Source organism: Peromyscus leucopus, chromosome 23 (genome assembly GCF_004664715.2).
Source record: "Peromyscus leucopus breed LL Stock chromosome 23, UCI_PerLeu_2.1, whole genome shotgun sequence".
Lineage (NCBI taxonomy): Eukaryota > Metazoa > Chordata > Mammalia > Rodentia > Cricetidae > Peromyscus > Peromyscus leucopus.
The window spans coordinates 11,367,586-11,392,713 of NC_051082.1; the positions used below are offsets into that span (position 1 = coordinate 11,367,586).

At 56.9% G+C, this 25,128-nt stretch overlaps 1 protein-coding gene across 1 annotated transcript in view; it reads left to right on the forward strand.

Annotated features, from left to right (window-relative positions):
* Positions 1-334: 334 nt before the first annotated feature.
* Positions 335-25,128, forward strand: part of Rbm19 (RNA binding motif protein 19) — an 86,491-nt gene continuing 61,697 nt past the window's right edge. The window contains exons 1-17 of the mRNA XM_028878789.2: positions 335-488; positions 3,359-3,541; positions 4,462-4,581; positions 4,757-4,795; positions 4,926-5,124; positions 6,706-6,962; positions 8,306-8,386; positions 8,991-9,069; positions 10,743-10,814; positions 11,608-11,808; positions 13,962-14,092; positions 15,120-15,238; positions 15,591-15,687; positions 16,582-16,692; positions 17,283-17,483; positions 18,563-18,683; positions 24,865-25,034. Of these exons, the coding sequence (XP_028734622.1) occupies positions 453-488; positions 3,359-3,541; positions 4,462-4,581; positions 4,757-4,795; positions 4,926-5,124; positions 6,706-6,962; positions 8,306-8,386; positions 8,991-9,069; positions 10,743-10,814; positions 11,608-11,808; positions 13,962-14,092; positions 15,120-15,238; positions 15,591-15,687; positions 16,582-16,692; positions 17,283-17,483; positions 18,563-18,683; positions 24,865-25,034 (2,217 nt within the window). The 5' untranslated portion in view covers positions 335-452. The remainder of the gene's footprint in view (positions 489-3,358; positions 3,542-4,461; positions 4,582-4,756; positions 4,796-4,925; positions 5,125-6,705; positions 6,963-8,305; positions 8,387-8,990; positions 9,070-10,742; positions 10,815-11,607; positions 11,809-13,961; positions 14,093-15,119; positions 15,239-15,590; positions 15,688-16,581; positions 16,693-17,282; positions 17,484-18,562; positions 18,684-24,864; positions 25,035-25,128) is intronic.

Here is a 25,128-nt window from a genome sequence, read left to right on the forward strand (position 1 = left end):
GTAGCCCAGGCTGGTCTCGGACTCACAGAGATCCGCCTGCCTCTGCCTCCGGAGTGCTGTGTGTGTCACCACCGTCCGGCCAACAACAACAACAACAAACGTTTTTCTTAAGCAAAAATCTCTACTCTTTCCCAGGGGGTCGGTCATCCTGCGAGCGTTGGGCACCAGCGCCCCCTGCCGGCCTTACCGGGCATTGGCGTCTCCAGGCCCCGGAGGAGAAACTGCGCCTGCGCAGAATGCAAGCGCTGCGTTCTCCCCCCCCCTCCCCCTCCCTCTTGAGGGTGTGACTTCCCCGGAGAAGATCCAAGGAGGCCACACCCACTTCCGGGTGGAAACCCGGCGGAGGCCACGTGACTCGCCAAAGATGGCGGCGCCCAGTGAGGTGGCGTGAAAGTTGTGGCAAGTCGGCGTCGCGGGGTTCGGGGATCAGAACCGAGGGGGGCCCGGGAGCCATGTCGCGACTGATCGTGAAGAACCTCCCTAATGGGGTGAGCAGGAGCCGGGGGGGGGTCCGGAAGGGAGGGCGGGGGTCCGGAGAACGAGGCCGAAGGATGGAGTTTAAAGTCTGGTGCTGGAGTACGGAGGTCCGGAACCCCGCGGGGTGGGACCCTGTTCTGACCGCTGCAAAGCAGGGAGAGTGACTCTTATCGGTATCATTATCGCTGTGGATTATTGCCACCTCGGGTGCCTGGCTCCAAACCCGACAGTCCGGCTGCAGGCAGATGTCAGCCTCCACCTTATGCCTCGGACCCCGGTCCCCTCGATGCAGTTGTTGACCCGGGTGGATCCACGTGGGTTCTCCCTCCCACTCCCGAGACTATTGGGGGAAACAGGATGGGAAAGTGACCCTGAGGACCTGAGTGGCGGGAACGGCATTCAGTGGTTTCTCCTTCAGTGGAGACGGGGCAACCCAGCCGTGATCATAGAACCTGGCACCCCGCAGGCGGGCATTCGGTAACTGCGTGCCATGCCGGGTAAAGGAGGAAGCCGGCTCACGTATGTGGTGATAGGCGACTAGATGGGCACTCAGAGGACCCCTCCTTGTTGTGCTGGTTAACTTTGGTCAACTTTAACCCAAACCGAAGTCCCATAGGAAGAGGAAACCTCAACTGATGAAGTGATTCCATAGGGGTTGCCCCTGTGGACGAGTCTGTGAGACATTGAGGAGTGACTGACGTGGCCCCGCCCACTGTGGGTGGTGTCACCCCTCAGCAAGTGCTCCTGGGCTGTATGAAAATTCTAGTTGAGCAAATAAGTCTGCAGAGTTCCTCCATGGTCTCTGCTTCAGTTCGTGCCTTGCCTTCTTCTCTGGATGACAGACTGTGATTGGGACCCCCTAAGCCAAATAAGCCGTTTTCCTCCCCCAAGTTGCGTTTGGTTTCGCTGTGTACGGGCAACAGCAGGAAGCAGACTAAAACACGGTTTCACTATGACAGAGCAGGCTCAGCTACGGACTCGTTTCAAAGCCAAGCGTGTTGGCACGCACCCGTTGTACAGCTTTCAGTGGGCTGAGGCAGAGGGTGGCAAGTTCGAGGCCAGCCTGGGTTACAGAGCAAGATGATGTGGCAAATAAGTACATACATACATAAATAAATTTATTTTGGCTGTTGGCGGGGCCATATGCCCCTAGACCAGTGGTTCTCAACCTTTCTAATGCTGCGACCCTTTAACACAGTTCCTCATGTTGTGCTGACCCCCCCAACCATAAAATTATTTCGTTGTTACTTCATAACTGTCATTTTGCTGCTGTTATAAATTGTAATGTAAAGATCTGATATGCGCGTCCTTCCATGGGGGGGTCGCGACCCACAAGTTGAGAACCGATGCCCTAGAGCCACAGGAAAATCAGGCTGGTGTGAGGAAGGTAGGAGCCAGCTGCCTACACTGTGGGACTTTTAAAGCCACATTATAGTATAGCATGATAATTTCCCATTACTTCCTTGGTAAGGTAGTTGAAACAATGTTGGTATTTTGTTGGTGTTTTGTTTTTATCGTCTCCCCGAGGTCACGGAGCCTAAGGTCAGGGTGTTGTCAGACACTGGGAGCAGGCATGGAGTGTGTAACCTTTTGACATGACCGCATCATGGCTGTGGGCTGCAAGGCTGGACCTGGCTGTCAGCCGATCTTCTTAGGTTTCTTCAGCATCTGCTGGCCATTGCCTTCTCTGACTCATGGCTACTTCTGTTACCCACCCTTCTCCGTCCAGAAGGATTCTGATTCTTTCCCTACCGTTTCAACCCCATCTAGTCTTCCTCACTCTGAGCCTCCTACTTCACTGATGGCGTTGAAGTACCAGAAGATCCAGGATGCTCTCTCTCATTGGGATTTTAGTTTTGAAGGGTCTTTTGAAAAACAGGATCTTAGTTTGTTTGGCCAGGCTGACCTTGATTGAACCTGCTGTCCTCTTCCCTCTGCCTCACCATACCCAGCTTTCATCTTGGGATTCTTTGGTTTTTTTTTTTTTTTTTTTTTTTTTTTTTTTTTTTTGAGACAGGGTCTGGTTAGTAGCCCTGGCTGGCCTGGAACTTGACATGTAGACCAGGGTGGCCTGAGACTAAAGAAATCTGCCTGCCTATGCCTCCAGAGTGCTAGGATTAAAGGTGCGCATCACCATGCCTGGCTTCATCACTTTTTGGATTTTTGAGACAGGGTTTTGCTGTGTAGCTTTGGAGCCTGTCCTGGAACTTGATCTTGTAGACCAGGAAGCTGGCCTTGAACTCACAGAGATCCGCCTGCCTCTGCCTCTGCCTCCTGAGCACTGGGATTAAAGGTGTGTGCCGCCACCGCCCAGCTCATCATCAGATTTTTAAGCACATCTGAAAACCCCTTTTTGAAATAAATACCTGGGTGTGGTGGAGCATGCCTGTGGGGCTGGGAAAGGAGGCAGGTGGATCTCTAGTTTGAGGCCAGCCAGGGCGACATACGCCCCCTTTGCAGTGTACCACAGTGCAGTCCCAGGTGCTGGGCATCAGGGTGTGAGCATCTTTAATGGGCTCCATTATTCTCTCCCATGGTTGGTAACCGTTTATACAGTTTCCCTCATCTATCTGTTTATTTGGACAAGCCTCAGCCACAGATGGATGCTGTAGTTGATATGGTCTTCACAGGGGACAGGATAAGATGGAGAGCATTTGAGGTGCCCTGGGGTCTCATTTCCTCACCAAAGAAGTGAGTAGCCTGCCTATGGGTGCTCATCTGGTATCCGGCTCTGAGCTGGGACCTGGCCGCCCTAAACACGTGCATGCAGATAGCCATCTTTTCATCTCAGGTCAGCCTCCAGGACCTCTGGGCTTCCAGCTCCTCTGTCCCTTTGCTCTGGGGACCCCCAGCTCCTCTCATGATGCCCCTTCTGCTCTAGATGAAGGAGGAGCGATTCCGGCAGCTATTTGCCGCCTTCGGCACGCTGACCGACTGCAGCCTCAAGTTCACCAAAGATGGCAAGTTCCGCAAGTTCGGCTTTATAGGCTTCAAGTTGGAGGAGGAGGCCCAGGCGGCCCTGAGCCATTTCAACCGGAGTTTTATTGACACGTCCCGGATCACAGTGAGTCTGAGGGAGTCCCATCCCGCCTGCCCTAGAGAGCCTGCCTTACCTCAGGGCTACGCAAGCTTTCAGGTGCCCAGGCATCATTCCCGGAGAGTCTGCTACCTATTCCCTGGGCCCTCTCCAGAGTGTCTGATGAATTAAAGCGTTTAAATTTCACAGTACTCTTTTCTATGATCTGACCTTTGTGCCCTGAACACGTTATAATTATGGTAGAATGGATAGAAACAGTTACTTCTGCAGGGATGCCACTGGGATAAAGTGGTTTGCTGACCAATAATAGCTTGGAATGTATGGGGGTGGCTCATGGGAGTGTCCTCCCGAGGCTGCCTCTGAGAGTGTATCTGAGGTGCCGGGGCTGAGGGATGTATCCGTTTATGCGTGGTCCCTGACATTCTCCCACACTCCCGTGGTCATCCTGTTGTCCCTATTACCCTGGACTTGTTTTCTGCTGTGACTGAGCCTGCCTCGTGGTAAGCAGTCACCCTGACAGCCATCATCCCCTGCTGCCCTGTGCCGGGCAGGCGCCACCTCCCCGACATCATTTGTTAGCCTGGGAGGTGAATGTGTACTCCCAATCCCCATGTGCCCTGAGTTCTGTCTCTGCTCTGTCGTCACCTGCTTCCTGGGCCACCCAATCTCTGCTCTAACCTTTTGGTCTGAGCAGAGGGGACCGGAGCATTTGCTGTCCCCTTCTACCAGAGAGCACGGGAGGCAGAGCTAGCTAGTCCTCTGGAAATGGCAGTGGCCAGGATGACTCTTGGAGGACGATGTCTAGGTTGGGTGATTCTCGCTTTAAATGCACTCAGCAAGTCAGTGACCACTGCATTCTGGGAAAACCGTGCTCCTGGTGCTGAAGGGGGCACACTTGTGCCTGGGTACCGCAGCAGCTGTGGAAAACAGCACTCTTTCCCATGCAGGTGGAATTCTGCAAGTCCTTTGGAGACCCAACAAAACCCCGAGCCTGGAGCAAACATGCCCAGAAGCCAGGGCAGCCCAAGCAGCCGTCTCAAGGCTCCGTACCCTCAGACACTAAAAAAGTACGTAAGCGGTGCCCCCAGCCCTGTGCCCAGGGTTGGCAGGGTGGTCTCTGGCTGGCAGGGAGTTGGGAGTATCTTTTGGATGGTTTTGGAAGGTGGGTGCACCCAGGGTAGTTCACTTTGGTCTTCCCTCCCCCCCGTCATCGGTGTGACCCTGTCTGCCTTCCACTTCCAGGACGACAAGAAGAAAAAGGTGCCCAGTGACCTGGCGAAGGTGAATGTTGTGCGGGTGGCGAGGGAAGGCTGTGAACATCGAGAGGGTGGCGGGCTGGAGATCTGAGCCTCCTAAACCTCTGCCTCATCTACCTTCTTCCTGCCCCTCCCACCCGGCTGCACTGCCACAGCTGAAGGAAGATGCCGAGTTCCAGGAGTTCCTGTCGATTCACCAGAAGAGGACCCAGGTGGCCACGTGGGCCAACGACGCTTTGGACACTGAGCTCCCAAGAGCAAAAACCAAGCCAACAAGTGACTATCTGAACTTTGACTCTGAGTCTGACTCGGGGCAGGAGAGTGAGGAGGAGCCGGCTGGAGAGGAGCCTGAAGGTGAGTGTGCACCTCGGATCCACATAGGACTTTGCTGGCCCTGACCTGATGGGCACAAGGACGCTTTGTGCGACACTCTCCGGTGACACAGGAAAGGGACAACCAGGTGCTTCCCTCTAGCCATCTGAGGGATGAGTAGCCCACCTGCAGGTGTCTCTTCCCGAGGCAGATCTGGTCACCTGACTCAGCCAGTAGTCACTGAGCATGTGCAGTGTGCCAGGCACAGCTCTGGAGACTATGGACACCGCAGTGAGAAAAGACCCCAAGAGTCCCTGTACCCGTAGAGTGGACCTCCCGGTAAGAGCAGAGGGACGGAGGCAGGTAGTTCCCAGTGGAGCATGTGTGGTGACGGTGTGCCAAGGAGGCAGGACAGGGCATGTGTGGGAAAACTTCCAGGAAGGGCTCCTGCAGCTCGAGGGGATAGCGGTAGGGTGTCTTGTCCTCATGGGCCCTGCTGTGCCTGGTAAGTACCAGTCAGCATAGAGCGTAGGCCCTAAGTGCTGTGGTCCACCGTAAGAGCTGTTCTGGTTAATCGGTGAGGATGTGGGACTAACTCAGCTCAGCCTGGTAAAGTCGGCTGGGCTGAGGACTGTGGGCCTGAGGGTGGAGAGGCCCAGGAAGTAGGGGACAGACAGACAGACAGCCTTGGAAAGGCTCAAAGGAAAGGATGACCCAGGGGCTGGTGAAAGCAGAGGGAACTGTGGGGGGGGGGGGGTTTGGAACTTTCCACCCTGAGCACTGGCAACCGCTGCAGGGTGCTGGACAGAGCCGCGGCCCCACAGTGTGCTCAGAGGGTCATGCAGGCTGCAGTGAGGGATGGCCGTCCCTCCTCTGCTCAGGAGGGCTTTTCTTTCCTGCTCCCTCCCCCCCAACCCTTGTCATTGAGTGTGTCACACCAGGCGTCCTTTGTACTTTAGTGCAAACTGTACTGTTCACCAGGGACACCAAGAGCAAAGGACACAGTGGCAGGTGTGCAGCACACACACACACACCACACACGCAGAAGCCTAGTGTCTGACAAGGACTGTAATTGGCACTCATGGATTTTGCTGAACCAGTAGATTATAGCGGCCTCTGCCGTGAGCTGTGTTGTGTGTATTATTTTAATACTGTTGAAAGATGAACGTAAAGGGGGGATCTTGGGGAGCTGGGGAGATTGGCTCAGCAATCGAGTGCACATACTCCTCATCCAGATCTGAGTTCAGTTCCCAGCATCCACAACAGTGGCTCACATTTGCCTGTAACTCCAGCCCAAGGGGCTCCGGTGCCCTCCTCTGGCCTCTGTGGGTACTGCACTCTTGTGCACATATCCACACACAGACACACATGTAACTAAATCTCATGGGGGGGGGGCTAGAGTGGGCCAGGGGAGTGAAAGGAGTGAGCGACACAGCTCCATGTGTCACGGGCAAGGTGTGTGTGGAAAGACATGCCCAGTCGAGTGTGGCCTGATTCACCGCCAGCTGTTGCTCATCAGAGAATTGGCTGGAGTTGATTTGTGTGAGGGCCAGGGCCTGGGCCTTGGCCATGGCGGGCGCGTTGTCTCTGCCCGCTAAGGTCGCTGACCCCCTGTCTCCCCAGAGGAACAAGGCGGCCTGCAGCCAAAGGCGGCCACACAGAAGGAGCTGTCCGACATGGACTACCTGAAATCCAAGATGGTGCGGGCCGAGGAGTCCTCCGAGGACGAGGATGAAGAGGACAGTGAAGACGAGGCGGTGAACTGCGAAGAAGGCAGTGAGGCTGAGGAAGAAGAGGGCCCTGCCTCCCCAGCCCAGCAGGAGAGTGGGAGCCGGGGAGCCGAGCCTGGGAGCCGGAGACCTCAGGATGCCGCTGGCAAGGTGTGTGTTGGTCTGTGAGGGCGGAGGGCCTGGTCACCAGGGTCACTGCAGCCCCTTCCCTAGGGGACTGACTTGGAGGGAAGGCCACTTGCCCACAGGATTGTCTATGCAGCCTAGGCTTCTGAACCGGTGGGGAAGGTGCCCGTTGTCTGGAGTTGTATCTGGGTATCGATGAGCTGGATGGGTCTTGCCGTGTGTATTAGCAACAAGACGGATAGATGTGAGGAAGCTTTCCACTGACAGCTGAGGTCAGTGAGGGCTCACTGCACGCTGGGTAACATCCCTGGCAAGTCACTGGTTCTCGTCACAGTCCTCTGTACAGGTGACGAAGCAGGTCTTGGGAGGGCCAGTGGCTCACCCACGGTGATGGCTGGGAGATGGCGGGGCCTGAAGCTGAGATTTCGAAGATGGCTGAGGCCTTGAGGATAGCCCCCCAGTGTCCCACCAGGAGGTCCTCTCTGCTGTAGCGACAGGATACTTGGACACTTAAGGGGGTCCACATCTCCCCAGGGCATCCCGTCTCCTGCCCTGCTCTTTGTTCTGCAGTGGGAGGGAGAGAGGCCTCCATTCCTCATTTCATTGGCCGCCAGTTCAGACCAGCATGCCCTGTCCAGGACATGTGGCAGAGTGGAGGTCACATCCCACACTGATTCTCAGTACCTGTCACCCCTGGGTGAGACGCATCCACCCCACAGGCCTCTAATCTCCACCTCGCCTCATGGCGTGTGTCCCTGCGGTGCCAGGATTGGGTCATTCAGATTCATAAGGACAGCTATGGTGTAGTCACTGTGCATGCGTCCTTCAACTGAAGCCAGGGCAGCCCTTGGGGTTCGTGTGGTGAAGGAAGTCGGGGGTACCCAGCAGCCCAGGGCAGGCATTGCCAGGAAAGGAGTTCCAGCAAGGGCAGGTTTGCGCTTCAAAGGAGAAACCAAGAGCAGAGGCTCTCTGGAGTTGTTGGAACTCCAGAGCGCTGGGCCTGATCTCAGCGCCCCTGTGGAATTGCACTGCCCAGCCGGGCACCGGGAAAGTGCTGGGCAGTGTGTGTCACAGGGCAAGTTCCGCCTCAGTGGTCCGTCTCGTTTTTTCCCGGGGGCCAAGGCCTCTGTTGGTTTGCCGATGGCTTGCCAGGCTCTACATGCGGCCCTCATGTCAGGTGCGGTAAAGACTCTGCAGCTGCCTCCTCCTCCACCTCCATCGCCTCCACAGCAGGCATGGATTCTCATGGAGTTGTCCAGCTCCCCCAGCAGCAGGCACCCCTTCCAGCTCCAGGTCGTCCCAGCCACCACCTGCCGTGTGGGTATCAGGTCCTCGCCCCAACCATTTTTCTCTCCGTGATCACTCAGGTAGAGAAACCGGCCGGCAAGAAGGAACCCACCACGCCCTACACTGTGAAGCTCCGGGGAGCCCCGTTCAATGTCACCGAGGTGTGTGTTCATGAAGACGGGATGGGGGGGGGTTGGGGTGCCAGGATGAGGGGGAAGTGGGTGTGAGTGAGCTACAAGTGGCCGTGGAGGCTGCTGAGTAGCGCCCCAGGCACTGGCACGGGAAGGAGAGGGATGGCAGTGTGAAGACTAGCTCCACCCCTCACGTTGGTGCCCGGGACACACACACACACACACACACACACACACAAACACACACACACGAGACAGGCTCACTGTTTAAAAGGGCGGGGGCACGGGGCTGGAGGGAGAGCTCAGTGGACACAGTGCCTACTGCGCAAGCAGGAGGAACTCAGTTCGAACCCCAGGAAGGAGACAACTAAGCCAGATCCAGGACGTTGATCCTGCCTTAGCAGACACAATGAGACCAGTCACAGGCGCTTATTTCTCTGCTCTGAGGAACTGCGGGGCAAGCACTCGGCCGCTGAGCTATGTCCCTGGTCTGGTTGTCAAGGTCTTGGAATCCTAAGAGAAAACATTAGAGAACTGTTAACTGTCCAGTTACTAACTGTTAATTGTCCAACGAAATATTTCATTTGTTAAAAAAAAAAAGATAGAAGGGGAAACACATTTCTTTTCTTTCCAGAAAAACGTCACGGAGTTCCTGGCGCCCCTGAAGCCAGTGGCCATTCGGATAGTGAGAAATGCTCACGGGAACAAAACAGGTAAGGCAGGCCAGCCCGCACCACAGCGCCGAGGCTGCCCACCGCAGGCTGCCCTACCCCAGGCTGCCTTACAGACACCCATGTCCTTTTTTGCCGTCTCTTGCCCTCAGGTCGGCATAGTTCATCTGCAAAGACCAGGGTCTCCTGTCCCTGCGTCTGGTGGCCTGGCACAGTGACTCCTTCCTGGCCGTGTCTCCCTCCCTCTCGGCCTCTACTACACTGACAGGCTCACATGCTCTGTTGGTAGATGTGAATGGGCCCAGGGTTGGCTGCACTGTCCATGGGCACCTCTGACAGAGGACAGTTCTACCTTGTTGAGTGTATGTGGCATGGCCTTGGGCTGTGTCTTCCCAGGATTCCACTCTGGTCCGCCAGGGTCTCCTGGCCTCAGAGCACTGGCCTGGGCCGTCATAAGGTGGAGAGTCTGGTGATCGGCCAGAGTTGGAGCTGGGGGAGGCCGGCAGGTGTGGGGCCTGCCTGCTGGCCAGACCAGGAGGCCGGGGGAGATGGAGCAGCAGGAATGTAGCCGCATCTTGCAGAGCCACGCCAAGGCCCTGTGGGGTGGGAATCCACAGCCTTGACAGGAAGAGGCCACCTGGGCAGAGCGCTGGGGGATAAAGTGCCCATGCATCAGGGACAGTCAGGTCACTGTCCCGTGTCTCCCTTCTTCCCCAACGCCCCTCTTGGCTTTATCACATCTTGTACCAAGCCAATTCTCCTCACGTTTAATCCTGAAGAGGGCGGGGGGGGGGGGGGGGTAAAGGGGCTCCATCCCAGCTTAGCAGCCCAGGAGCCGTCCCCTCAGTCCCTGTGTGCAGTGGGCTGGGCCTGTCACCCAGGAGCGAGGAGCCGAGGGGCTGACGCCGAGAGCGGCCTCGCCCGCTCCATGAGAGCTGCTGCTGTGGGTGGTGCCCCTGGCTTATGGGACTTTAGAGACTGGGCAGGGAGCAGGGAAGAGTGTGTGTGTCACAGCCCAGAGAGCCCACTGGGTCTGCAGACGGGAGACACCAGCCTGGAGCATGGCGCTCTCAGGGGCAGCCAGCGGGGCTCAGCCACGCAGGGACGTCAGTCAGTGTGTTCTCCAGCATAGGCCCGTGGGGTTGGGGCTGGGGACGCCATAGTGGTCCGTCAGCTGGTCCAGCAGGGTGTGGGCCAGTGCCTCCCAGAAGACTGTGAAGTAGGTTTGTGGGTAGGTGACGTCCCTGCAGAGAACAGAAGAGAGAATTCCTCAGGGTGCGTGTGGAAAACCCTTGGCCTTTGGGCCACATTGTGGCATTGCCGTCAGACAGCCATGTGACATCGGGCATGTGACTTAAGTCCTCTAGGGAAGGGTGGCCCTGCTCTGCCACCTCACAGGGTCAGGCTCCCCCTCGGGAAGGATCCCAGGCCTGGTTCTGAGCTCCAGGGACAGTGGTCGTGGAGGTGGCCCTGACTCCTGAACTGAGTCACAGCACTGCCTACAGCAGCAGGTCTCCAGAGACTGTTCAGGGACAGGGTGGGGCCGGCACGGGCAGGAAGGCCGTGCTCTTCACTCCCGGGATCCACATCTCCATTCACAGCCAGCCCCGTGATCTGAAGCTGCTGGAGGGGTGTGGGGGCGTCTGTGTCCTGGGGGGTGACAGACAGGTTTCCCAGCTCTGCCTGTGACTCTGCTTATCACCATCCTCTCTCAGGCTATGTCTTCGTGGATCTCAGCAGCGAGGACGACGTGAAGAAAGCTCTGAAGTGCAACCGGGAATACATGGGTAAGGGCGCGTGGGACACCAGCGCGGGCCGTCCTAGGCCGACGGTGCGCATTGGTGCTGAGATACTTCCGGGCCTGGGGACCCAGCAGGGAGCAGAGAGTCCACAGTCCCTCCCTCCGGAGCAGCACTGAGTGAACACAGGAAAGAGACAGGAGAAGTGGACACATTTCTCCTGAGTGGTGTGCAGAGGGGCAGGCTGCGTTGACCTGAGCTCTGGCTCCCTGGAACAGCTTTCCGGGTCTCGAGAACAGCCTGTGACGCCAGCTGACTAGGGAGGTCACTGGCCTTACCCATCCCGGCATGGTCAAGTGGCTCAGATGCAGGGGTGGGCCACTGACGGAAGAGTCGCACTGAGGGAGGATGGGAGGGGAGCCCTGTAAGCAGGTCAGGTGATGGTTCCTGATGGAGCACCCAGTGGATGAGGGTGAGGTGGGGTGGGCACCTGGCCTGAGTGGTGCATGCCATGGTTCACTTGCTCAACGTCCCGGGTCGGGTTGTCATGTGAAGCCTTCCCAAGGCAGAGCAGCCAGTGGGGGGAGTGGGGAGGCCCCAGAACCCAGCTGCTGACTCCTGCGTTCTGGGATGGCCCTGCAAGCTCCTCGGGTCTGTGGCAGCCCTGCCAAGTGAGTGAGATCCCAGTGGATCCAGCTGCAGCCTGGGGAACCGTTTACTGCAGACAGGATCATACATAGAGACAGCAGGCTCTGGACAGCAGCAGAGCAGTGGCTAATGGGACTCTCGGGAGGCTCGCCACCCTCGGGCACCCACAGCCATGACCCCTGTCTTCATGCAGGTGGACGTTATATCGAGGTCTTCAGGGAGAAGGCCCCCACGGCCCACGGTCCCCCAAAGAGCAGCTCCACACCCTGGCAGGGCCGCACGCTCGGGGAACATGAGGAGGAGGAGGACCTGGCCGACTCTGGGAGGCTCTTCGTGCGGAACCTGTCGTACACCAGCTCTGAGGAAGACTTGGAGAAGCTCTTCTCTGCCTATGGTGGGTACTGCTTCCAACTGGTCCTGGGTGGTATCTGCATCCATCAGCTAGAGGCTTCTCTGTAGAAACCCAGCACCCCTTCCATGTGGACGGGCCTCTCTTTACTCTCTCAGAACGTGGAGTAGATGGGAGAGTGGTGTCTCCCTCAGGCTGTTCACACTGCGGTCCTGTCCTTACGAGACACCGAGGCACCTGGCTGTCAAGTCTTTTTTGTTTGTTTGTTTTAGAAACAAAATCTTAGCTATATAGCCCAGGCTGGCCTTGAATTCGCAGCAATCCTCCTGCCTCAGCCTCCTGAGCGCAGGCGTTACCAGCATGTACTACAGTGCATTTTTTTCTTCTAAGACAGGATTTCTCTATGTAGCCTTCCCTGTCCTAGAACTAGCTCTGTAGACCAGGCTGGCCTCGAACTCACAGGGATCGGCCTGCCTCCGCCTCCCCAGTGCTGGGATTAAAGGCGTGCGCCACCACCACCCGGCATGAGGGTGGTCTTTTTGTTGGATGTGTGATGCTGTTATTAAAGGGAGCCTTCATTTTCAAATTCTTGCTTTTAAAAGAGAATTCAGATGCAGCACGCACATCTAGCAGTCGGGGGTTTAGTTAGAATAACAGGAAGCAGGAATACCTACCCCGTTAGCAGTGAAGGGGCCAAGCCCAGCAGCAGGGGTCCTGGTCCTAGCGGACATGACTGATAGCCCCTCCTCCTCTGCTGCTCTCTCCTCCGTGCTCCCCCAGGGTGAGCACTCCCAGGAGAAGGGCACGTTCTCCTTAGAAGCCCGGATCTCAGGCTGTTGTAAGTAGATGCATTAACTATGGCTGGCACAGAGGCACACGCCTCTAGCCTTTAATCCCAGCACTCAGGAGGCGGAGGCAGGTGGATCTCTGTGAGTTCGAGGCCAGCCTGGTCTACATGGTGAGACCTTGTCTCAAGGGGTAAAAAAGACACAAGACTATGCCAGGGAGTTAAGGTACGCCTGAACTTGAAGAGTTCACTAGGGGAAAGGTTAACACCCTCTCTACATGTGCTCCCCTTGCGAGGACACCCCCGAAGCCAGCTTGAGCTGTCTCAGCCAGTTGACCACCTATTCCATCCTCTTTTCATTGACACCCCCACCCCACCCCACCTTCAGAACCCTGAGCTGGCTCGGCTAGAGAGACCACCACTATGTTTTTTGTGTCTTGTTTTGGGGACCAGTTGGGCAGTCCCTCCCAGAGCTAACTTTGTTACTAGCAATGCTGGGGCTGGACCCAGGGCCTTGCGTGCGATAGGCAAGCACTTGGTCACTGAGCTGCACCCCAGCGCAGAGAAACTGTTCTTCCTGTTGCTGCTGTTGTGGTTTCTTACGCTGAAAACTCACCGGCCAGCGGGTCGTCTGGTCACGGGGGCCGTGTTTGCCCCTGGGGTCAGGATTATTGCACAAAGGGCAGCAGGACTCTGAATGGGGCCGAGACCGTGACACCTGCAACATGCCTGAGGTAGCTCTTCCAAGGACAGCCTGGGTGTGGAGCTTCAGAGACGGGAGGTCCAAGGAAGGACGAGGAGGAGGAGGACCCGAGAGTAGGCAGGGTAGTGAAACCTCCCAGTCTGCCCACAGCTGTCCTGCCAGCCATACCCTCCTGCCTCCTGCCTGACACGGCCAGACTGGACAGGAGAGGGGTGGTCCAGACTGTAGGTGTCCGTTTGGGAAGACAGGCTCATGCCAAGGACATGATCGTGCCCTGTGTTCAGAGTGGGAAGCACTGCCTAGCTTGTGTGGTGATGCCATGGTCCTTCCATGCCACCACCTGTAGGAGGCACCTCTTGGCTGCACTCACGTGTTAGCACAGCTCACCCCACACCCGTCCTGTGAGCCAGGGGTCTTGTGGCACTTTACAGGTGAGCAAACAGTCCTGTGCGTGTTAAGTGACATGTCCGTACAGGGACAAGGGAAGGCCGCAAATAGAGCAGGTAGCAGAGCAGGTCTGTAGCCCACCTCCCCTCTGAAGGTGACACACAGATTGCCTTTAACATTGGGCTGGTAAGCCGACTAGCACTCGCCATGCTCTCCTGTGGGACCCAACCGCCTGGACTGGTCCACAATAGCCATTTGCTGATCTCACCAGTCTGGACCTTTGTCTGGCCCACGGCTGACTGACGTCTCTCCCATCTCCAGGTCCTCTGTCAGAACTCCACTATCCAATCGACAGCCTGACCAAGAAGCCCAAGGGCTTTGCCTTCGTTACCTTCATGTTCCCTGAGCACGCAGTGAAGGCCTACGCTGAGGTAGACGGGCAGGTATTCCAGGTAAGTTTGCTCAGGACTAGTCGGGCTGCTGGGCTCAAGAGAGCAGGTGTGTGTGTGTGTGTGTTTGTACACGCGCGTGCACCTGCCCTAGTCCCAGGCTGCTTGTTCGGCTTATTTGTTCATGGTTTATAGATGTCATTGTTACCTGGTTTATAGATGTCATTGTTATCAGGCTAGGCCTGCACCACCTGTGTAGACCTCATGTTCTCTCGCTGTGTAGGGACAGACAGGACAGGACAGGATGTAGGTTTGTGGGGCCGTGGGGCTGCAGCTGTGCGTTGTAAAGTAAACAGTTTGCAGAGTCGGAAAGATGGCTCAGCAGGTAAGAGCACTTCCTGGGCCCACAGCACTCAGGAGGCAAAAGCAGGTGGATCTCTGTGAGTTCCAGGCCAGCCAGGGTTATATAGTGAGACCCTGTCTCAAAAGACGGGAACAAACAAAAAGAACAGAAGAGAAACGTGGACATTTCCTGCTCTTCCAGAGGACCAAAGCTCGGTTCCTAGAAGTCATGTCGGACCACACACAGCCACCTGTAACTCCAGCTCCAGAAAATCTGGCGCCTCCTCTTCTGGCCTCCAAAGGCACCAGACACACACGGTGCACATGCATACATACACTCAGGCTCAGGCACACACTCGTCTACATAAATAAAGTTACGTCTTTTTAAAGGTGAACAGCGTCTCCTGCACACAGTGACGTCAGCTGGCCTCACCACAGTGGCAGGCCCCTGTGTCACGTGGCTGTCTTAAACTTACAAAGAAAGAGTTTATTGGGGGCTCCCAGCTTCAGAGCGCGTCTGACCACGTGGTGGGGAGCATGAGGACAGGCAGGCGTGGCACTGGACCAGTAGCTGAGAGCTTACGTCTGCATCCACCAGCACGAGGCAGAGAGAGAGCTAACTGGAAATGGTGTGGGCTTTTCCAACCTCAGAGCCTGCCTCCTAATCCTTCCAAATAGCTCCGCAAACTGGGGACCCGATGCTGGACACTGTGAGCCTGTGTTCACATCCTCCTCCCATCCCCTCCAGGGCAGGATGCTCCATGTCCTACCTTCCACCATCAAGAAGGAAGCCAGCCAGGAGGCAGATGCCCCGGGATCCTCTTACAAGAAGAAGAAGGAAGCCCTGGACAAAGCCAACAGCTCCAGGTCCTAGTCAGACCACAGTGGCCGCTGCGCCCCAGTCCCAGGGTCCGCTGCCCGTGGCCCAGTCTTTCATGTGGCGCTCCTAGTCCCTGACTTCTCAGGGCCTCCGTTTTACCATTTGCGGGGTGCAGAGAGCAGAAACAGCGTCTCCCCACCACCCAGAGCACAGTGTGCATCGTAGGAGAGAGTGTGTGCAGAGTCCCTGCCCCAGCTAGGGCTGAGACTTGGCTTGAGAGCCCGTTGGTGTCCCCCCACCCCCAGTCTCCTAGTCTTCAGGCCTGGTGGACTTGGCCTATGGGAGGGAGTGGGGAGGGAGGGGCCGCCATGTGACCTCTGTCCTGCCCCTGCTCCTCAGCTCTCACAACTGGAACACACTGTTCATGGGACCAAATGCCGTAGCTGACGCCATTGCTCAGAAGTACAACGCCACCAAGAGTCAAGTGTTTGACCACGTGAGTATTGCTGATTTCATAGCAGCTCTCTCCCGGGCCAGGTGTCGGCACCTGGACAGCTGCTGAACTGTCCTAGGCCAGACCTGAGGTGGGAAGCACACTTGTCGCCCTGACGGCAGAGGATGCCTGTTGATTTTGCTCATAGCTCCACCCCACCCCCCCCCCCCAGTCATTTCCCCGGCCCCAAGACGTGCGTCAGCACTGTCCCTGGACACTGAGCACACCACCACAGATGAGGTAGTGATCGTGTTCCAGAGAAGCAAGGGGAAGTGGGCAGGGCTCGTTTTCATGGCATCTGAAGTCAGCCTGTCTGAGGTAACTGCTGTTAGAACATGTGCCCAGGATGAGAACGGCCTGAACCGTTTTTCCTCCTCCGTCCGCTGCAGCTGTGTATTTAACACTTGGCACGGGGCCGAATTGAGCGGGCCGCATTTTCCTGGCACTGGCCACAGCCTGACCGAAGTTAAGAGGGACCGTTGCCGTGGCTCAGATGCCAGGAGCCCAGCGGTGCCCAGGACAGAAGGGGACCAGCTCTTCTGGTGCCCTCTAGTGGAGGGAGATGCAAATGAGAGGTCATAGCCACAGTGGGCGGCTCAGCGAGGTGACAGGTGACACAAGAGGCTGGCCGAGGCTGAGGAGGGTGACTCTGAAGCCCCTGCAGGCAGTGGGCTGAGCGAAGAGCACCAGGGCATCTACCTGAGGAAAGCCAGGGAAGGAAGGGCATTGTGAGCCATGGGGACAAAGCTGGAAAAGGACCAAGGGATCCAGGGTTCACAGCACAAGTCCCGAGGAGTCTTGGTCCTGGGAGCCTCCAGTATGGAGGACGATGGGTGTGGACCACATGCATTTCCCTCTGAGCCACCTCCTGACAGCACCAGGCCTCTTCTCCCACAGGAGACCAAGGGCAGCGTGGCTGTGCGTGTGGCTCTGGGGGAGACCCAGCTGGTCCAGGAGGTCCGCAGCTTCCTTATCGACAATGGCGTCAGCCTGGACTCTTTCAGCCAGGTGAGTCCTTAGCGCACACAGTGGGTCTCTTAATGCTCTCGCCAGTGGCTGCTGCAGAGCTGGGAAAGGGTTTCCTGGGAGGCTGGAGAGATGTGGATGGGTCTTGTGGGTGATGGGAGCCTGAACCAGGAGGAGGCCTGAGGAGTGGCCCCTCAGAATATCCCCTCAAAGGGTAGGGTACACCCAGCAGTGAAGGTCCCCAGCTATTCCTGCCGTCCACACCTGGGCAGCAGGTCTGTGCTGCCAGGAAGGAGTCTGGGCGCTGAGATGTGGCTCTTGTCCTTTGGAAGCCCATGGGGCTACCCTGGGAGTGCCAGTCTGGGTTGAGGCTGGGGACTATTGGAATCAGTGTGACTTGGGGTGATTTGGGGGAGCTGTGGTTCCAGAGCTGTCTGTGGGGCATGGAGTGAGCAAGACATCAGCGTGTGAGCTCCCTCCCCCCGCCCAGCCACTCAGCTCTGCTTCCCAAGCCTGTCCACAAGGGGCCCCGATGGGGGCCCTCTCCTGGAGGTCACCGCCAACGGTCAGTGCTGAAACCATGCTGAGGTGACCGTCCTCTCGTCCCACACACGTTCATCTCTTCCACTCAGGCCGCAGCAGAGCGAAGTAAGACTGTGATCCTGGCTAAGAACCTCCCAGCGGGCACGCTGGCAGCGGAGCTACAGGAGATCTTTGGCCGCTTTGGCAGCTTGGGCCGCGTGCTGCTGCCTGAAGGTGGCATCACAGCCATCGTGGAGTTCCTGGAGCCCCTGGAGGCCCGCAAGGCCTTCAGGCACCTGGCCTATTCCAAGGTATGGCCGCTGATCTCGGTGGGGCCCTAGAGAGACACCAAGAGCTGGAGTCGCCCTCAGGCTGGCGTGGGCCTGGCACACATAGACTCTGCCCAAACCCACATTCCCTCTTGGAGCTTTGCCCTGCGCCGGCCATGAGCCGGCCATGAGCCGGCCATCACTGCGGTACCCGAGGCTGCCTGCCTCCTGACTTCTGAGTAAAGAAACATTAGCAGGTGTGAGCTTCCCGGGCTACTGTGACAAGTGGCCACCAACTTGGTGGCATCAGACAGCCGAGTCTGGGCTCTCCAATGCTGGCAGCCAGAAGCCCAAACCACCAAGCAGCAGGTTCTTTGCCTCCACCAGCTGCTGGGCAGAGTCTGTCCCCTACTTTTCTTGCTTCTGATGGTCCCGGTGGCCCTTGGCCTGATTGATGTCACTCCAGTCTCACCCGGTCACCTTTGCTCATCCCATGCCTCCCTCTGGATCTTCTTTTCTTTCTTTTTCTTTTTTTTGCTTTTTCAAGACAGGGTTTCTCTGTGTAGCCCTGGCTGTCCTAGAACTCGCTCTGTAGACCAGGCTGGTCTCAAACTCATAGAGATCCATATGCCTCTGCCTCCTGGGTGCTGGGATTATGGATGTGTTACACACACACACACACACACACACACACACACACACACACACACACACACACTACTTATGAAACTTAGAGCACACCTAGATAGCACAGGACAGTCTCACTCCAGGATCTGCCTCATATTGCCAAGAAGGTAATATGTAACAGTCGCAGGCTTCGGGGCTCAAGGTCAAGACGTGGCCGTGTCTTGGGAAGCCACCATTCAGCCCAGGACAAGGGATTTCTGTCTGTCTGAGACCTTTATGCTTCATAGACCTCAGTGTCACATCAATCTCTGCAGTCCATACCCTGGCATCTGGCTGTATGAGGGGCCCTGGGCCCGGCCATGCAGGAAGGGCTCTGTGCCTGGCTTCTGGTGGCTCTGTCACCTCTGACCCTCAGGCGCTTCTGTCAGGTGGCGCTGGGTCTCACAGCCAGCTCGGTGATGGGGACCTGCAACCTGGGCACCCTGTCTCTGCAGTTTCATCATGTCCCTCTCTACCTGGAATGGGCTCCAGTTGGTGTCTTTGGCGCAGCCCCCCAGAAGAAAGATTCCCAACCTGCACAGACTGCAGAGAAAGCTGAGGCAGAGCCAGAGACGGGTAAGAGCCGAGTCTGGGGTCACCGTGCCGTGGGCAGCTGTGGGAGGAGGGCAAGGGGCAGCTGAGACCGTCATTAGGCCGCTGGCCAGATGTCCTTCGTTCTTCCTGCAGATAGATTGTGTCAAACGCCCTTTAAAAAGTGGACCATTGGGGTCCTGTCACACGAGGTGGCCAACTTTTAGTTTCTTGGTGGAAGGTTATGGGGACAGAATCTTTGAGTCTGTTGACCGGGATGAAAGAGGCTGTGGGAACCTTGTCTCCATCATCAAGGTGGCTGCTGGAAGAGATGATCCCTCTGTAGCCGCTTGGGTATCACAGTGCCCCCTGGTGTCCAATGGCTGCATGGTCAGGAAAGGAAAAGGCTGCGGTCCCCTTAGCGGGTGCTCACTCTGGGGAGGGGGCAGGCGCCTCACTCTGGGGAGGGGGCGGGCGCATCCTTGACAGCAGGGCCAGGATAGCTCTCCCCTGCAGACTGATGGCTCAGGAGTGCCTGTCACTCTGAGAGCCCGGAGCATCCGGGTAACCTCCCAGGTGCAGCCTGGGCAGTGGAGCCCGCAAGTGTGAGGACTCTCGTGAGACGGCTGTGAAGTGGGGGGCTGTGGCGGTCAAGATGTTGTGTGGAGTTTATTGTCTCTTGTTTTGACATTGGCATGCAGCTCGAGGAGGTCTCGAACCTCCCACGTAGTCGAGGATGATCTTGAGCCTCAGATCCTCCATTCCTGAGTGTCGGGACTACAGGCTGGGGTTACAGGTGTGGGCCACCACACCGTTTCCCGTGGTCTTGGTATAGTAACGTCTGTGAGTGCAGGAATATATTGCAGCAAGAATAGGAAAGGCGGGTAGCGAGGTTGGCGGACGGGGGTCCGGATCCTTGCCCAGGTCCAGTGACGTCTCCGCTCACTGTCCACTGAGGGTCTTCCAGAGGCTGTAGTTCCAGATGGGAAGTCACTTCTGTCTCTGCCCTTTGACCCTGACACTTTCTGGTTGTCAGGTTTGTGTAGCTGGTGAGACCTTCTACATACCCTTTCCTAGCGTCTGCTAGGAGACAGCATGTTGTCTGTCGGACCACAGGTTCCCTCAAGCCTGCTCATGATAAGTCAAGACGTCCCTTCTCGTGGTCTCTCGTTGGTTTTCCATTACTGCTGGAGGCTGGAACCTCAGGTGGTAGATGGTCTGCAAGTGTTTAGCTTTGAGCTGCCTACCTCTGCCTGGGTTAGTTCTAACCCCACGTCACCCCAGACCTCCACTGCCTTCCCTCTTGGCTCTGTACTGCACTTGAACCTGGGTACTACGTTTTGGCACAAAGCAAGCACGCATTGTCAAGCATGAAACGTAGCCTAGCCAGGGCCTGGGTTCCTGAAGACACACCCTAGGAGGCCCATCTCCTGGCTGGGCAGCAGTGTCAGCCTGTGAGACCACCCAAGAAGATGTTGTGTGGCTTTGCTCACCTGTCCTGACGCAATACCCCCCAGGTGATACTGGCAGACACTGGAATTTGCACTCTGGTTCTCCCTTTTCATTTCTATCTTGGCCAGGCTATCACCGCACTCTGGTGTTCAGCATCCCGTGCGCTCAGCACCCCATGTAGCCGTAGGCGTAGGGCAGGACTCCATCCCTCTGCAGGGAGGGCTGACTTATGGTGGTGCTTGTGTCCTGAGCCTCGGGCACACGTGAGGTTTGAAAGTGGCTTCAGGTGTTTGGTGGCCCCAGCCCGTGAGTGGTCAGTGACATTGAGGTGCGAAGGTGACTTGAGGTGATTGTGGCCCGAGCCCGTGAGTGGTCAGTGACATTGAGGTGCGAAGGTGACTTGAGGTGATTGTGACCCGAGCCCGTGAGTGGTCAGTGACATTGAGGTGCGAAGGTGACTTGAGGTGATTGTCACCCCAGCCCGTGAGTGGTCAGTGGAACCCTGAGTGACAGTTACAGCAGTGGCGCTGTTCTGAGGCAGACGCACGTTCTGTCCAGTGCATGGGCAGCCCTCTGTTCCTTGCCAGGGCTGGGGGAGCGTCTCCGTTCCCTGAGCTCTGTCTCTGTGTCTGCAACGTGGGTGATGGCCGCCAGGATGACCAAGGTCACTGTTGTCACCCACAGGCTGGGAGCCAGGTGGCATCACCCCAAGTGCTCTTGTAGCCACCTACCACAGAGCCAGCTCCCCAGAGCTTCTAGCTGGCCTGGTGTGGGGGTGCGGTGTGGGGGGGGGGCTGAGTGGTACCCATTGTGGCCTTGGGTGCAGACATTTCTCTGGACCTAGAGCGGTTTCTTGACACCGGTGTCCAGGGTCTGGAGTTGGTGCTCTGTTGCCTTGTCCCCACCAGGCTCTGATTCTGGGAAGGGTTGGTTTCCAGGGTCACAGTCTGTGACTTGCACCAAGGTCCTCAGATCTAGGAGAAGGGCCCAGCTATCCACCCAGATCTGGACTGGGACGCCGTACCAGGCTGAACCCCTGCCCAGCCCACTGCATCCACATCGTCAGTCACTGCCGTCTTGGCCTCCTGAGGCTCTTCCTTGTTTTTCTACACAGTCCCTCTTCTGTCCCCAGTCCTCTGAGTTTCGTCCTGCGCCCCCTGCCCACCTCCTCACCCCCTGCCCGTTGCACATTGTTCCTGAGCTACCACCAGCTCCCGCATCCCTGTTGGGCGGGGACCTACAGTGCTGGGGACCCAGACTAGGATTTCACAGGCTAGGAGGAGGGGGATGGGCAGGCTTTTCCCAGCCCCCAGCCCCCAGCCCCCCCCCCCGCTTTTCTGCAGCGAGCTTCTGTTCCCCGCATGGGTCCCGAGGGAGAGGAACAGCGTGTTTTATCTTCCCACAACCAAGACCCTCACCTCCAGATAAAGGCCTGTGAGTCAGGGGAGGTCCCACAAAGCTGCTTGCTGCTGATAACAGGCTGTCGCTGTGGGCCTCCCAGGAGCCTGGAGTGGGGAGGGCTAGGGGAATCCTGCAGTCTGATTATAGTGACACCCCCTGTGGCCACCCATGACTGGCTGTCATTGTAGTGACTGAGGTGGAGGCGCCCCTCTGGTCTCCGTAGCCCACCTCGCATCTAGCTTCTCACCGAGACCCCGGCCCTTGCCCAGCCTCTGCCTTTCTGACTCCTTCCCTCTCTCTCGTTCTTCTTTTTTGTTTTGCTTTTGTCCCTCGGGCTAAAGCATAAGCAGTGTTTAAAAAGACCTTGTTTTCATCCCCGTGGTCCTCAAGCCACCTCCAGCCCTTCCTTGGGCCCCGGCGCAGTTCACGGCAGGGCTGGTGGTTAGGCACAAGGTGGCTGGATGAGGTCAGGTTCCCTGGATGTGTGATGCCAGCAGGCTTTCTCAGAACCCCACAGAGAGAAGACGGGTTGGAGCGGGGCTGGGGATGTCACCTCAGAATTACAGGGACTCACAGCTTTTCCTTCGGCAGCTGCAGGAGACCCGCCAAGAAACAGTCATCTTGGATGCTTGTAGCAGGCGGATTCCCTGGTCTCTCCTTGATCTTCCTCAGACCCTTCTGCAAGCAGAGCCTCTGTTGACCCTCTTTGTAGACCCCCTTCATAGAGAAAGAGGGGAGCCTGGAGAGGTTGCAGGGTCTGGGTGATGGATGTCGCACATGTGGATAGTGTATGACTCAGAGTAGTCGGGCCAGTGTCTAAGCTTACGTCTGTGGCCCCACAGCAGCTCAGAAGCACAGTCAGCGTGGTTGCTGGCCCTGTGCTCCACAGGTGTTTTGGAAGTGGAGATCATTCTCCCAGGCCCAGCCCCACGCTTGGTGAGCTCCCCTCATACTTGAGACCCACAGACATGAACCAGTGGGGAAGGTGTTTCACAGTGGGGCCGGGACTCTGAAAAGAAGAAGGTAGAGGAGAGTGATAGAGAGCAGCTGAGTCCTTTGTAACACGGTAGGCAGGAAGAGCTCTCGGGGAGAATGCTTGTGCTGTGACCTGATGGGGATCTGGAAGATGAACAGAGTGGGCAGGGCAGCATGTGCAAAGGTCCCCTGGCAGATTGGGTTTGGTAGGCCTGGCAGTCACCAAAGAGGTCTGCACAGTCAGTGTGAGTGGAACAGAGAGAAGCCAGGGGCTAGCGCCAGGCGGGGGACCAGCACCCAGGTATCCACTGACGATATCCAGGCATGTACTTCAGAACAGTCCAGTGCTGGGTGCAGGCGTGTGTGCATATGTACACTGTGTGTACGTGTGTGCGTATGTATGCATGTGTGCCCTGTGCCTGTGCACTGTGCTCAGTCTCATTAAACGCCACACTAAGACAAGGTGCTAAGGTAGGGATTCGGCCACTGGCCCCTGCACAGCTAGTGCCTGGCAGAACCAGTGTGGCCTGCACACATCATAGCCCCAGTGTGGATCGGGATAAGCGTAGGGAGGCTGGTAGCCCTGTCTGAGCTGTGGGAAGAAGGCCTGTAGTACCAAAGCGTGTCTTGCATTTCCAGTGAGGTGTCCTTCCTGATGCTGGGGGAGGGTGTAGGTTGACTCATTGGAAGTTGGGGCGGCCTTTGTAACTGTTCTGGCCAGGCCAGCTGCACACATAGGAGTAGATGCCAGCCATTCTAAAAAGTCCTCTGCCTTCTGAGGCTGAGACTAGGAGCAGCTGGCCTGCAAGGGAGGGGCCTGCCCATCTTGGATAGTGACCACAACCTTTCTTAGCTCAGCTTGTTGCTAAAGCTGAGAGTGTCTTCCTGTGACGATCTGAACATGCTCCGAGGCACAGGTCAGGGCAGAGTCCCAGGCACACATGCCAGGCTCCTGTCCCCTGGATGCTGCTAAGAGCTGACTGAGACCGGACCAGGGACAGGAGGAGGGCAGGGTCAGCAGTGTGGCACAGGCCAGGGCATAGAGCATGGGGCTAGCAAACCGGTTCCTTTGCTGGCCCCAGCTGAGGGTGAAAGCCAAGTGCTGCCAACTGAAGTTGCAAGGATTGGTAAGCTGGTTTTTAAAAAACAGCTGCATTTTCTTCTTCTCGAAAACTCCACCTTTCTGATCGCACTGAGGTAACCTCCCCTAGTGTCACACATCGACCAGTTCAAGAAGGGACACCCACTCTATAGTGGGCCACACACCTCAAATGCCCTGCCATTTTCTTCCTGCGAAAATGTCTTTCCCGACTCTGATGAGCCAATACACCAACGTGAGGCTGCCTGGGGTTTAGGGTTCAGATGCAGACCTCCAGAATATTCTGTAGGCTCGCGTGTTTCCTGATGCAACACCTCATCGAGGTCTTGGCACATGTGTTAGAGATGTCACAAGCCTCTTCTTTGGGGCTGAGGCGAGCTAGTGGGTGGGACTGCCATCTCTCCAGGGTCATGCTTCTCCTGAGTCTTCCCCAGGACCTGATGTCCCCACTCCCAGTCACGAGTCACGCTTCTCCGCCGCTCTGCTTTGCAAGCGCAGGCAGCCGCTCTGTGGCGGCATTGCTGGGAGACACGCCTGTTTGCCACGGCTTGAGCCTGGGTTCTGGGCTCGGCTCGTGAGAGTCTCGGGCACGGCCTGCCTCTCCCACTGTCTCAGAGGTGACAGCGTCACCGCGTCACTGCCATGCAGCGTACAGGGCTGGGTTTGTGGTGCTGACGCTCGGTTGCAACTAGTTTGAGGCTTGCGGAAAGGGTGGGAAGATGGACAGAACTGAGCCCCGGGACGGAAGCCCCACCCACCAGCTGCAGCTGGACCGAGAGCTGCCAGCCTCACTGGGGCTCAAATCTCTGACATCATGCTTCTGGGGGCTTTGCGTGGAATCCCGTGGGTCTGGGTTATTGAGAAGGGTCTGTTTCACCCCCGTTCTGCAATTCTGAGAATTTTAAAATTGGATTTTAGTCTAAAAGTTCATTAAGCACCCTGGGTTTTTGTTTTTGTTTTTAAGGAAAAATAACATTTTGCTTAGGTTCATGGTTAAAGAAAATGGTTCACATAGTAATTTCAAGTGAAGTTAGTGTGGCCTGGACCTGTTGAACACTGAGTTTTGTGTTCAATGTTCTGTTCTCTCTCAAATGGAGCCAACAGCAGGGTGTCTGTGTGTCTGCTTGCCTGTCTCTATGCCTCTCCCTGCCCCCTTCTCTCTCTCCCCCTGCTGAAGCCTAGCAGCACCGACCGGACCCCTTTAATCTAGCAGATTCTGTGCTTTGTTTAGTCTCCGGGACTTGTGTGCCCTTGCAGTGACTCCATGTAACGCACTGATTTGTTTGTTGATGGGGCCAGGACTCGACCCAGAAGGTGAAAAGGCCTCAGGGGAAGGAGCAGAGGCCCCCACAGGCAACACGGAAGAGGAGGAGGAAGAGGAAGATGAGGAGGAGGAGGAAAGTGTCCCAGGATGCACTTTGTTTATTAAGAACCTCAACTTCAGCACCACAGAGGAGACACTGAAGGAAGTGAGTGAAATTGGGGGGGGACGGACGGAGGGATGTAAACCCCAGTCTGCAGCCTGTCTGCCCTGCCTGTAGCTCTTGGGCCCCCTCATCCACC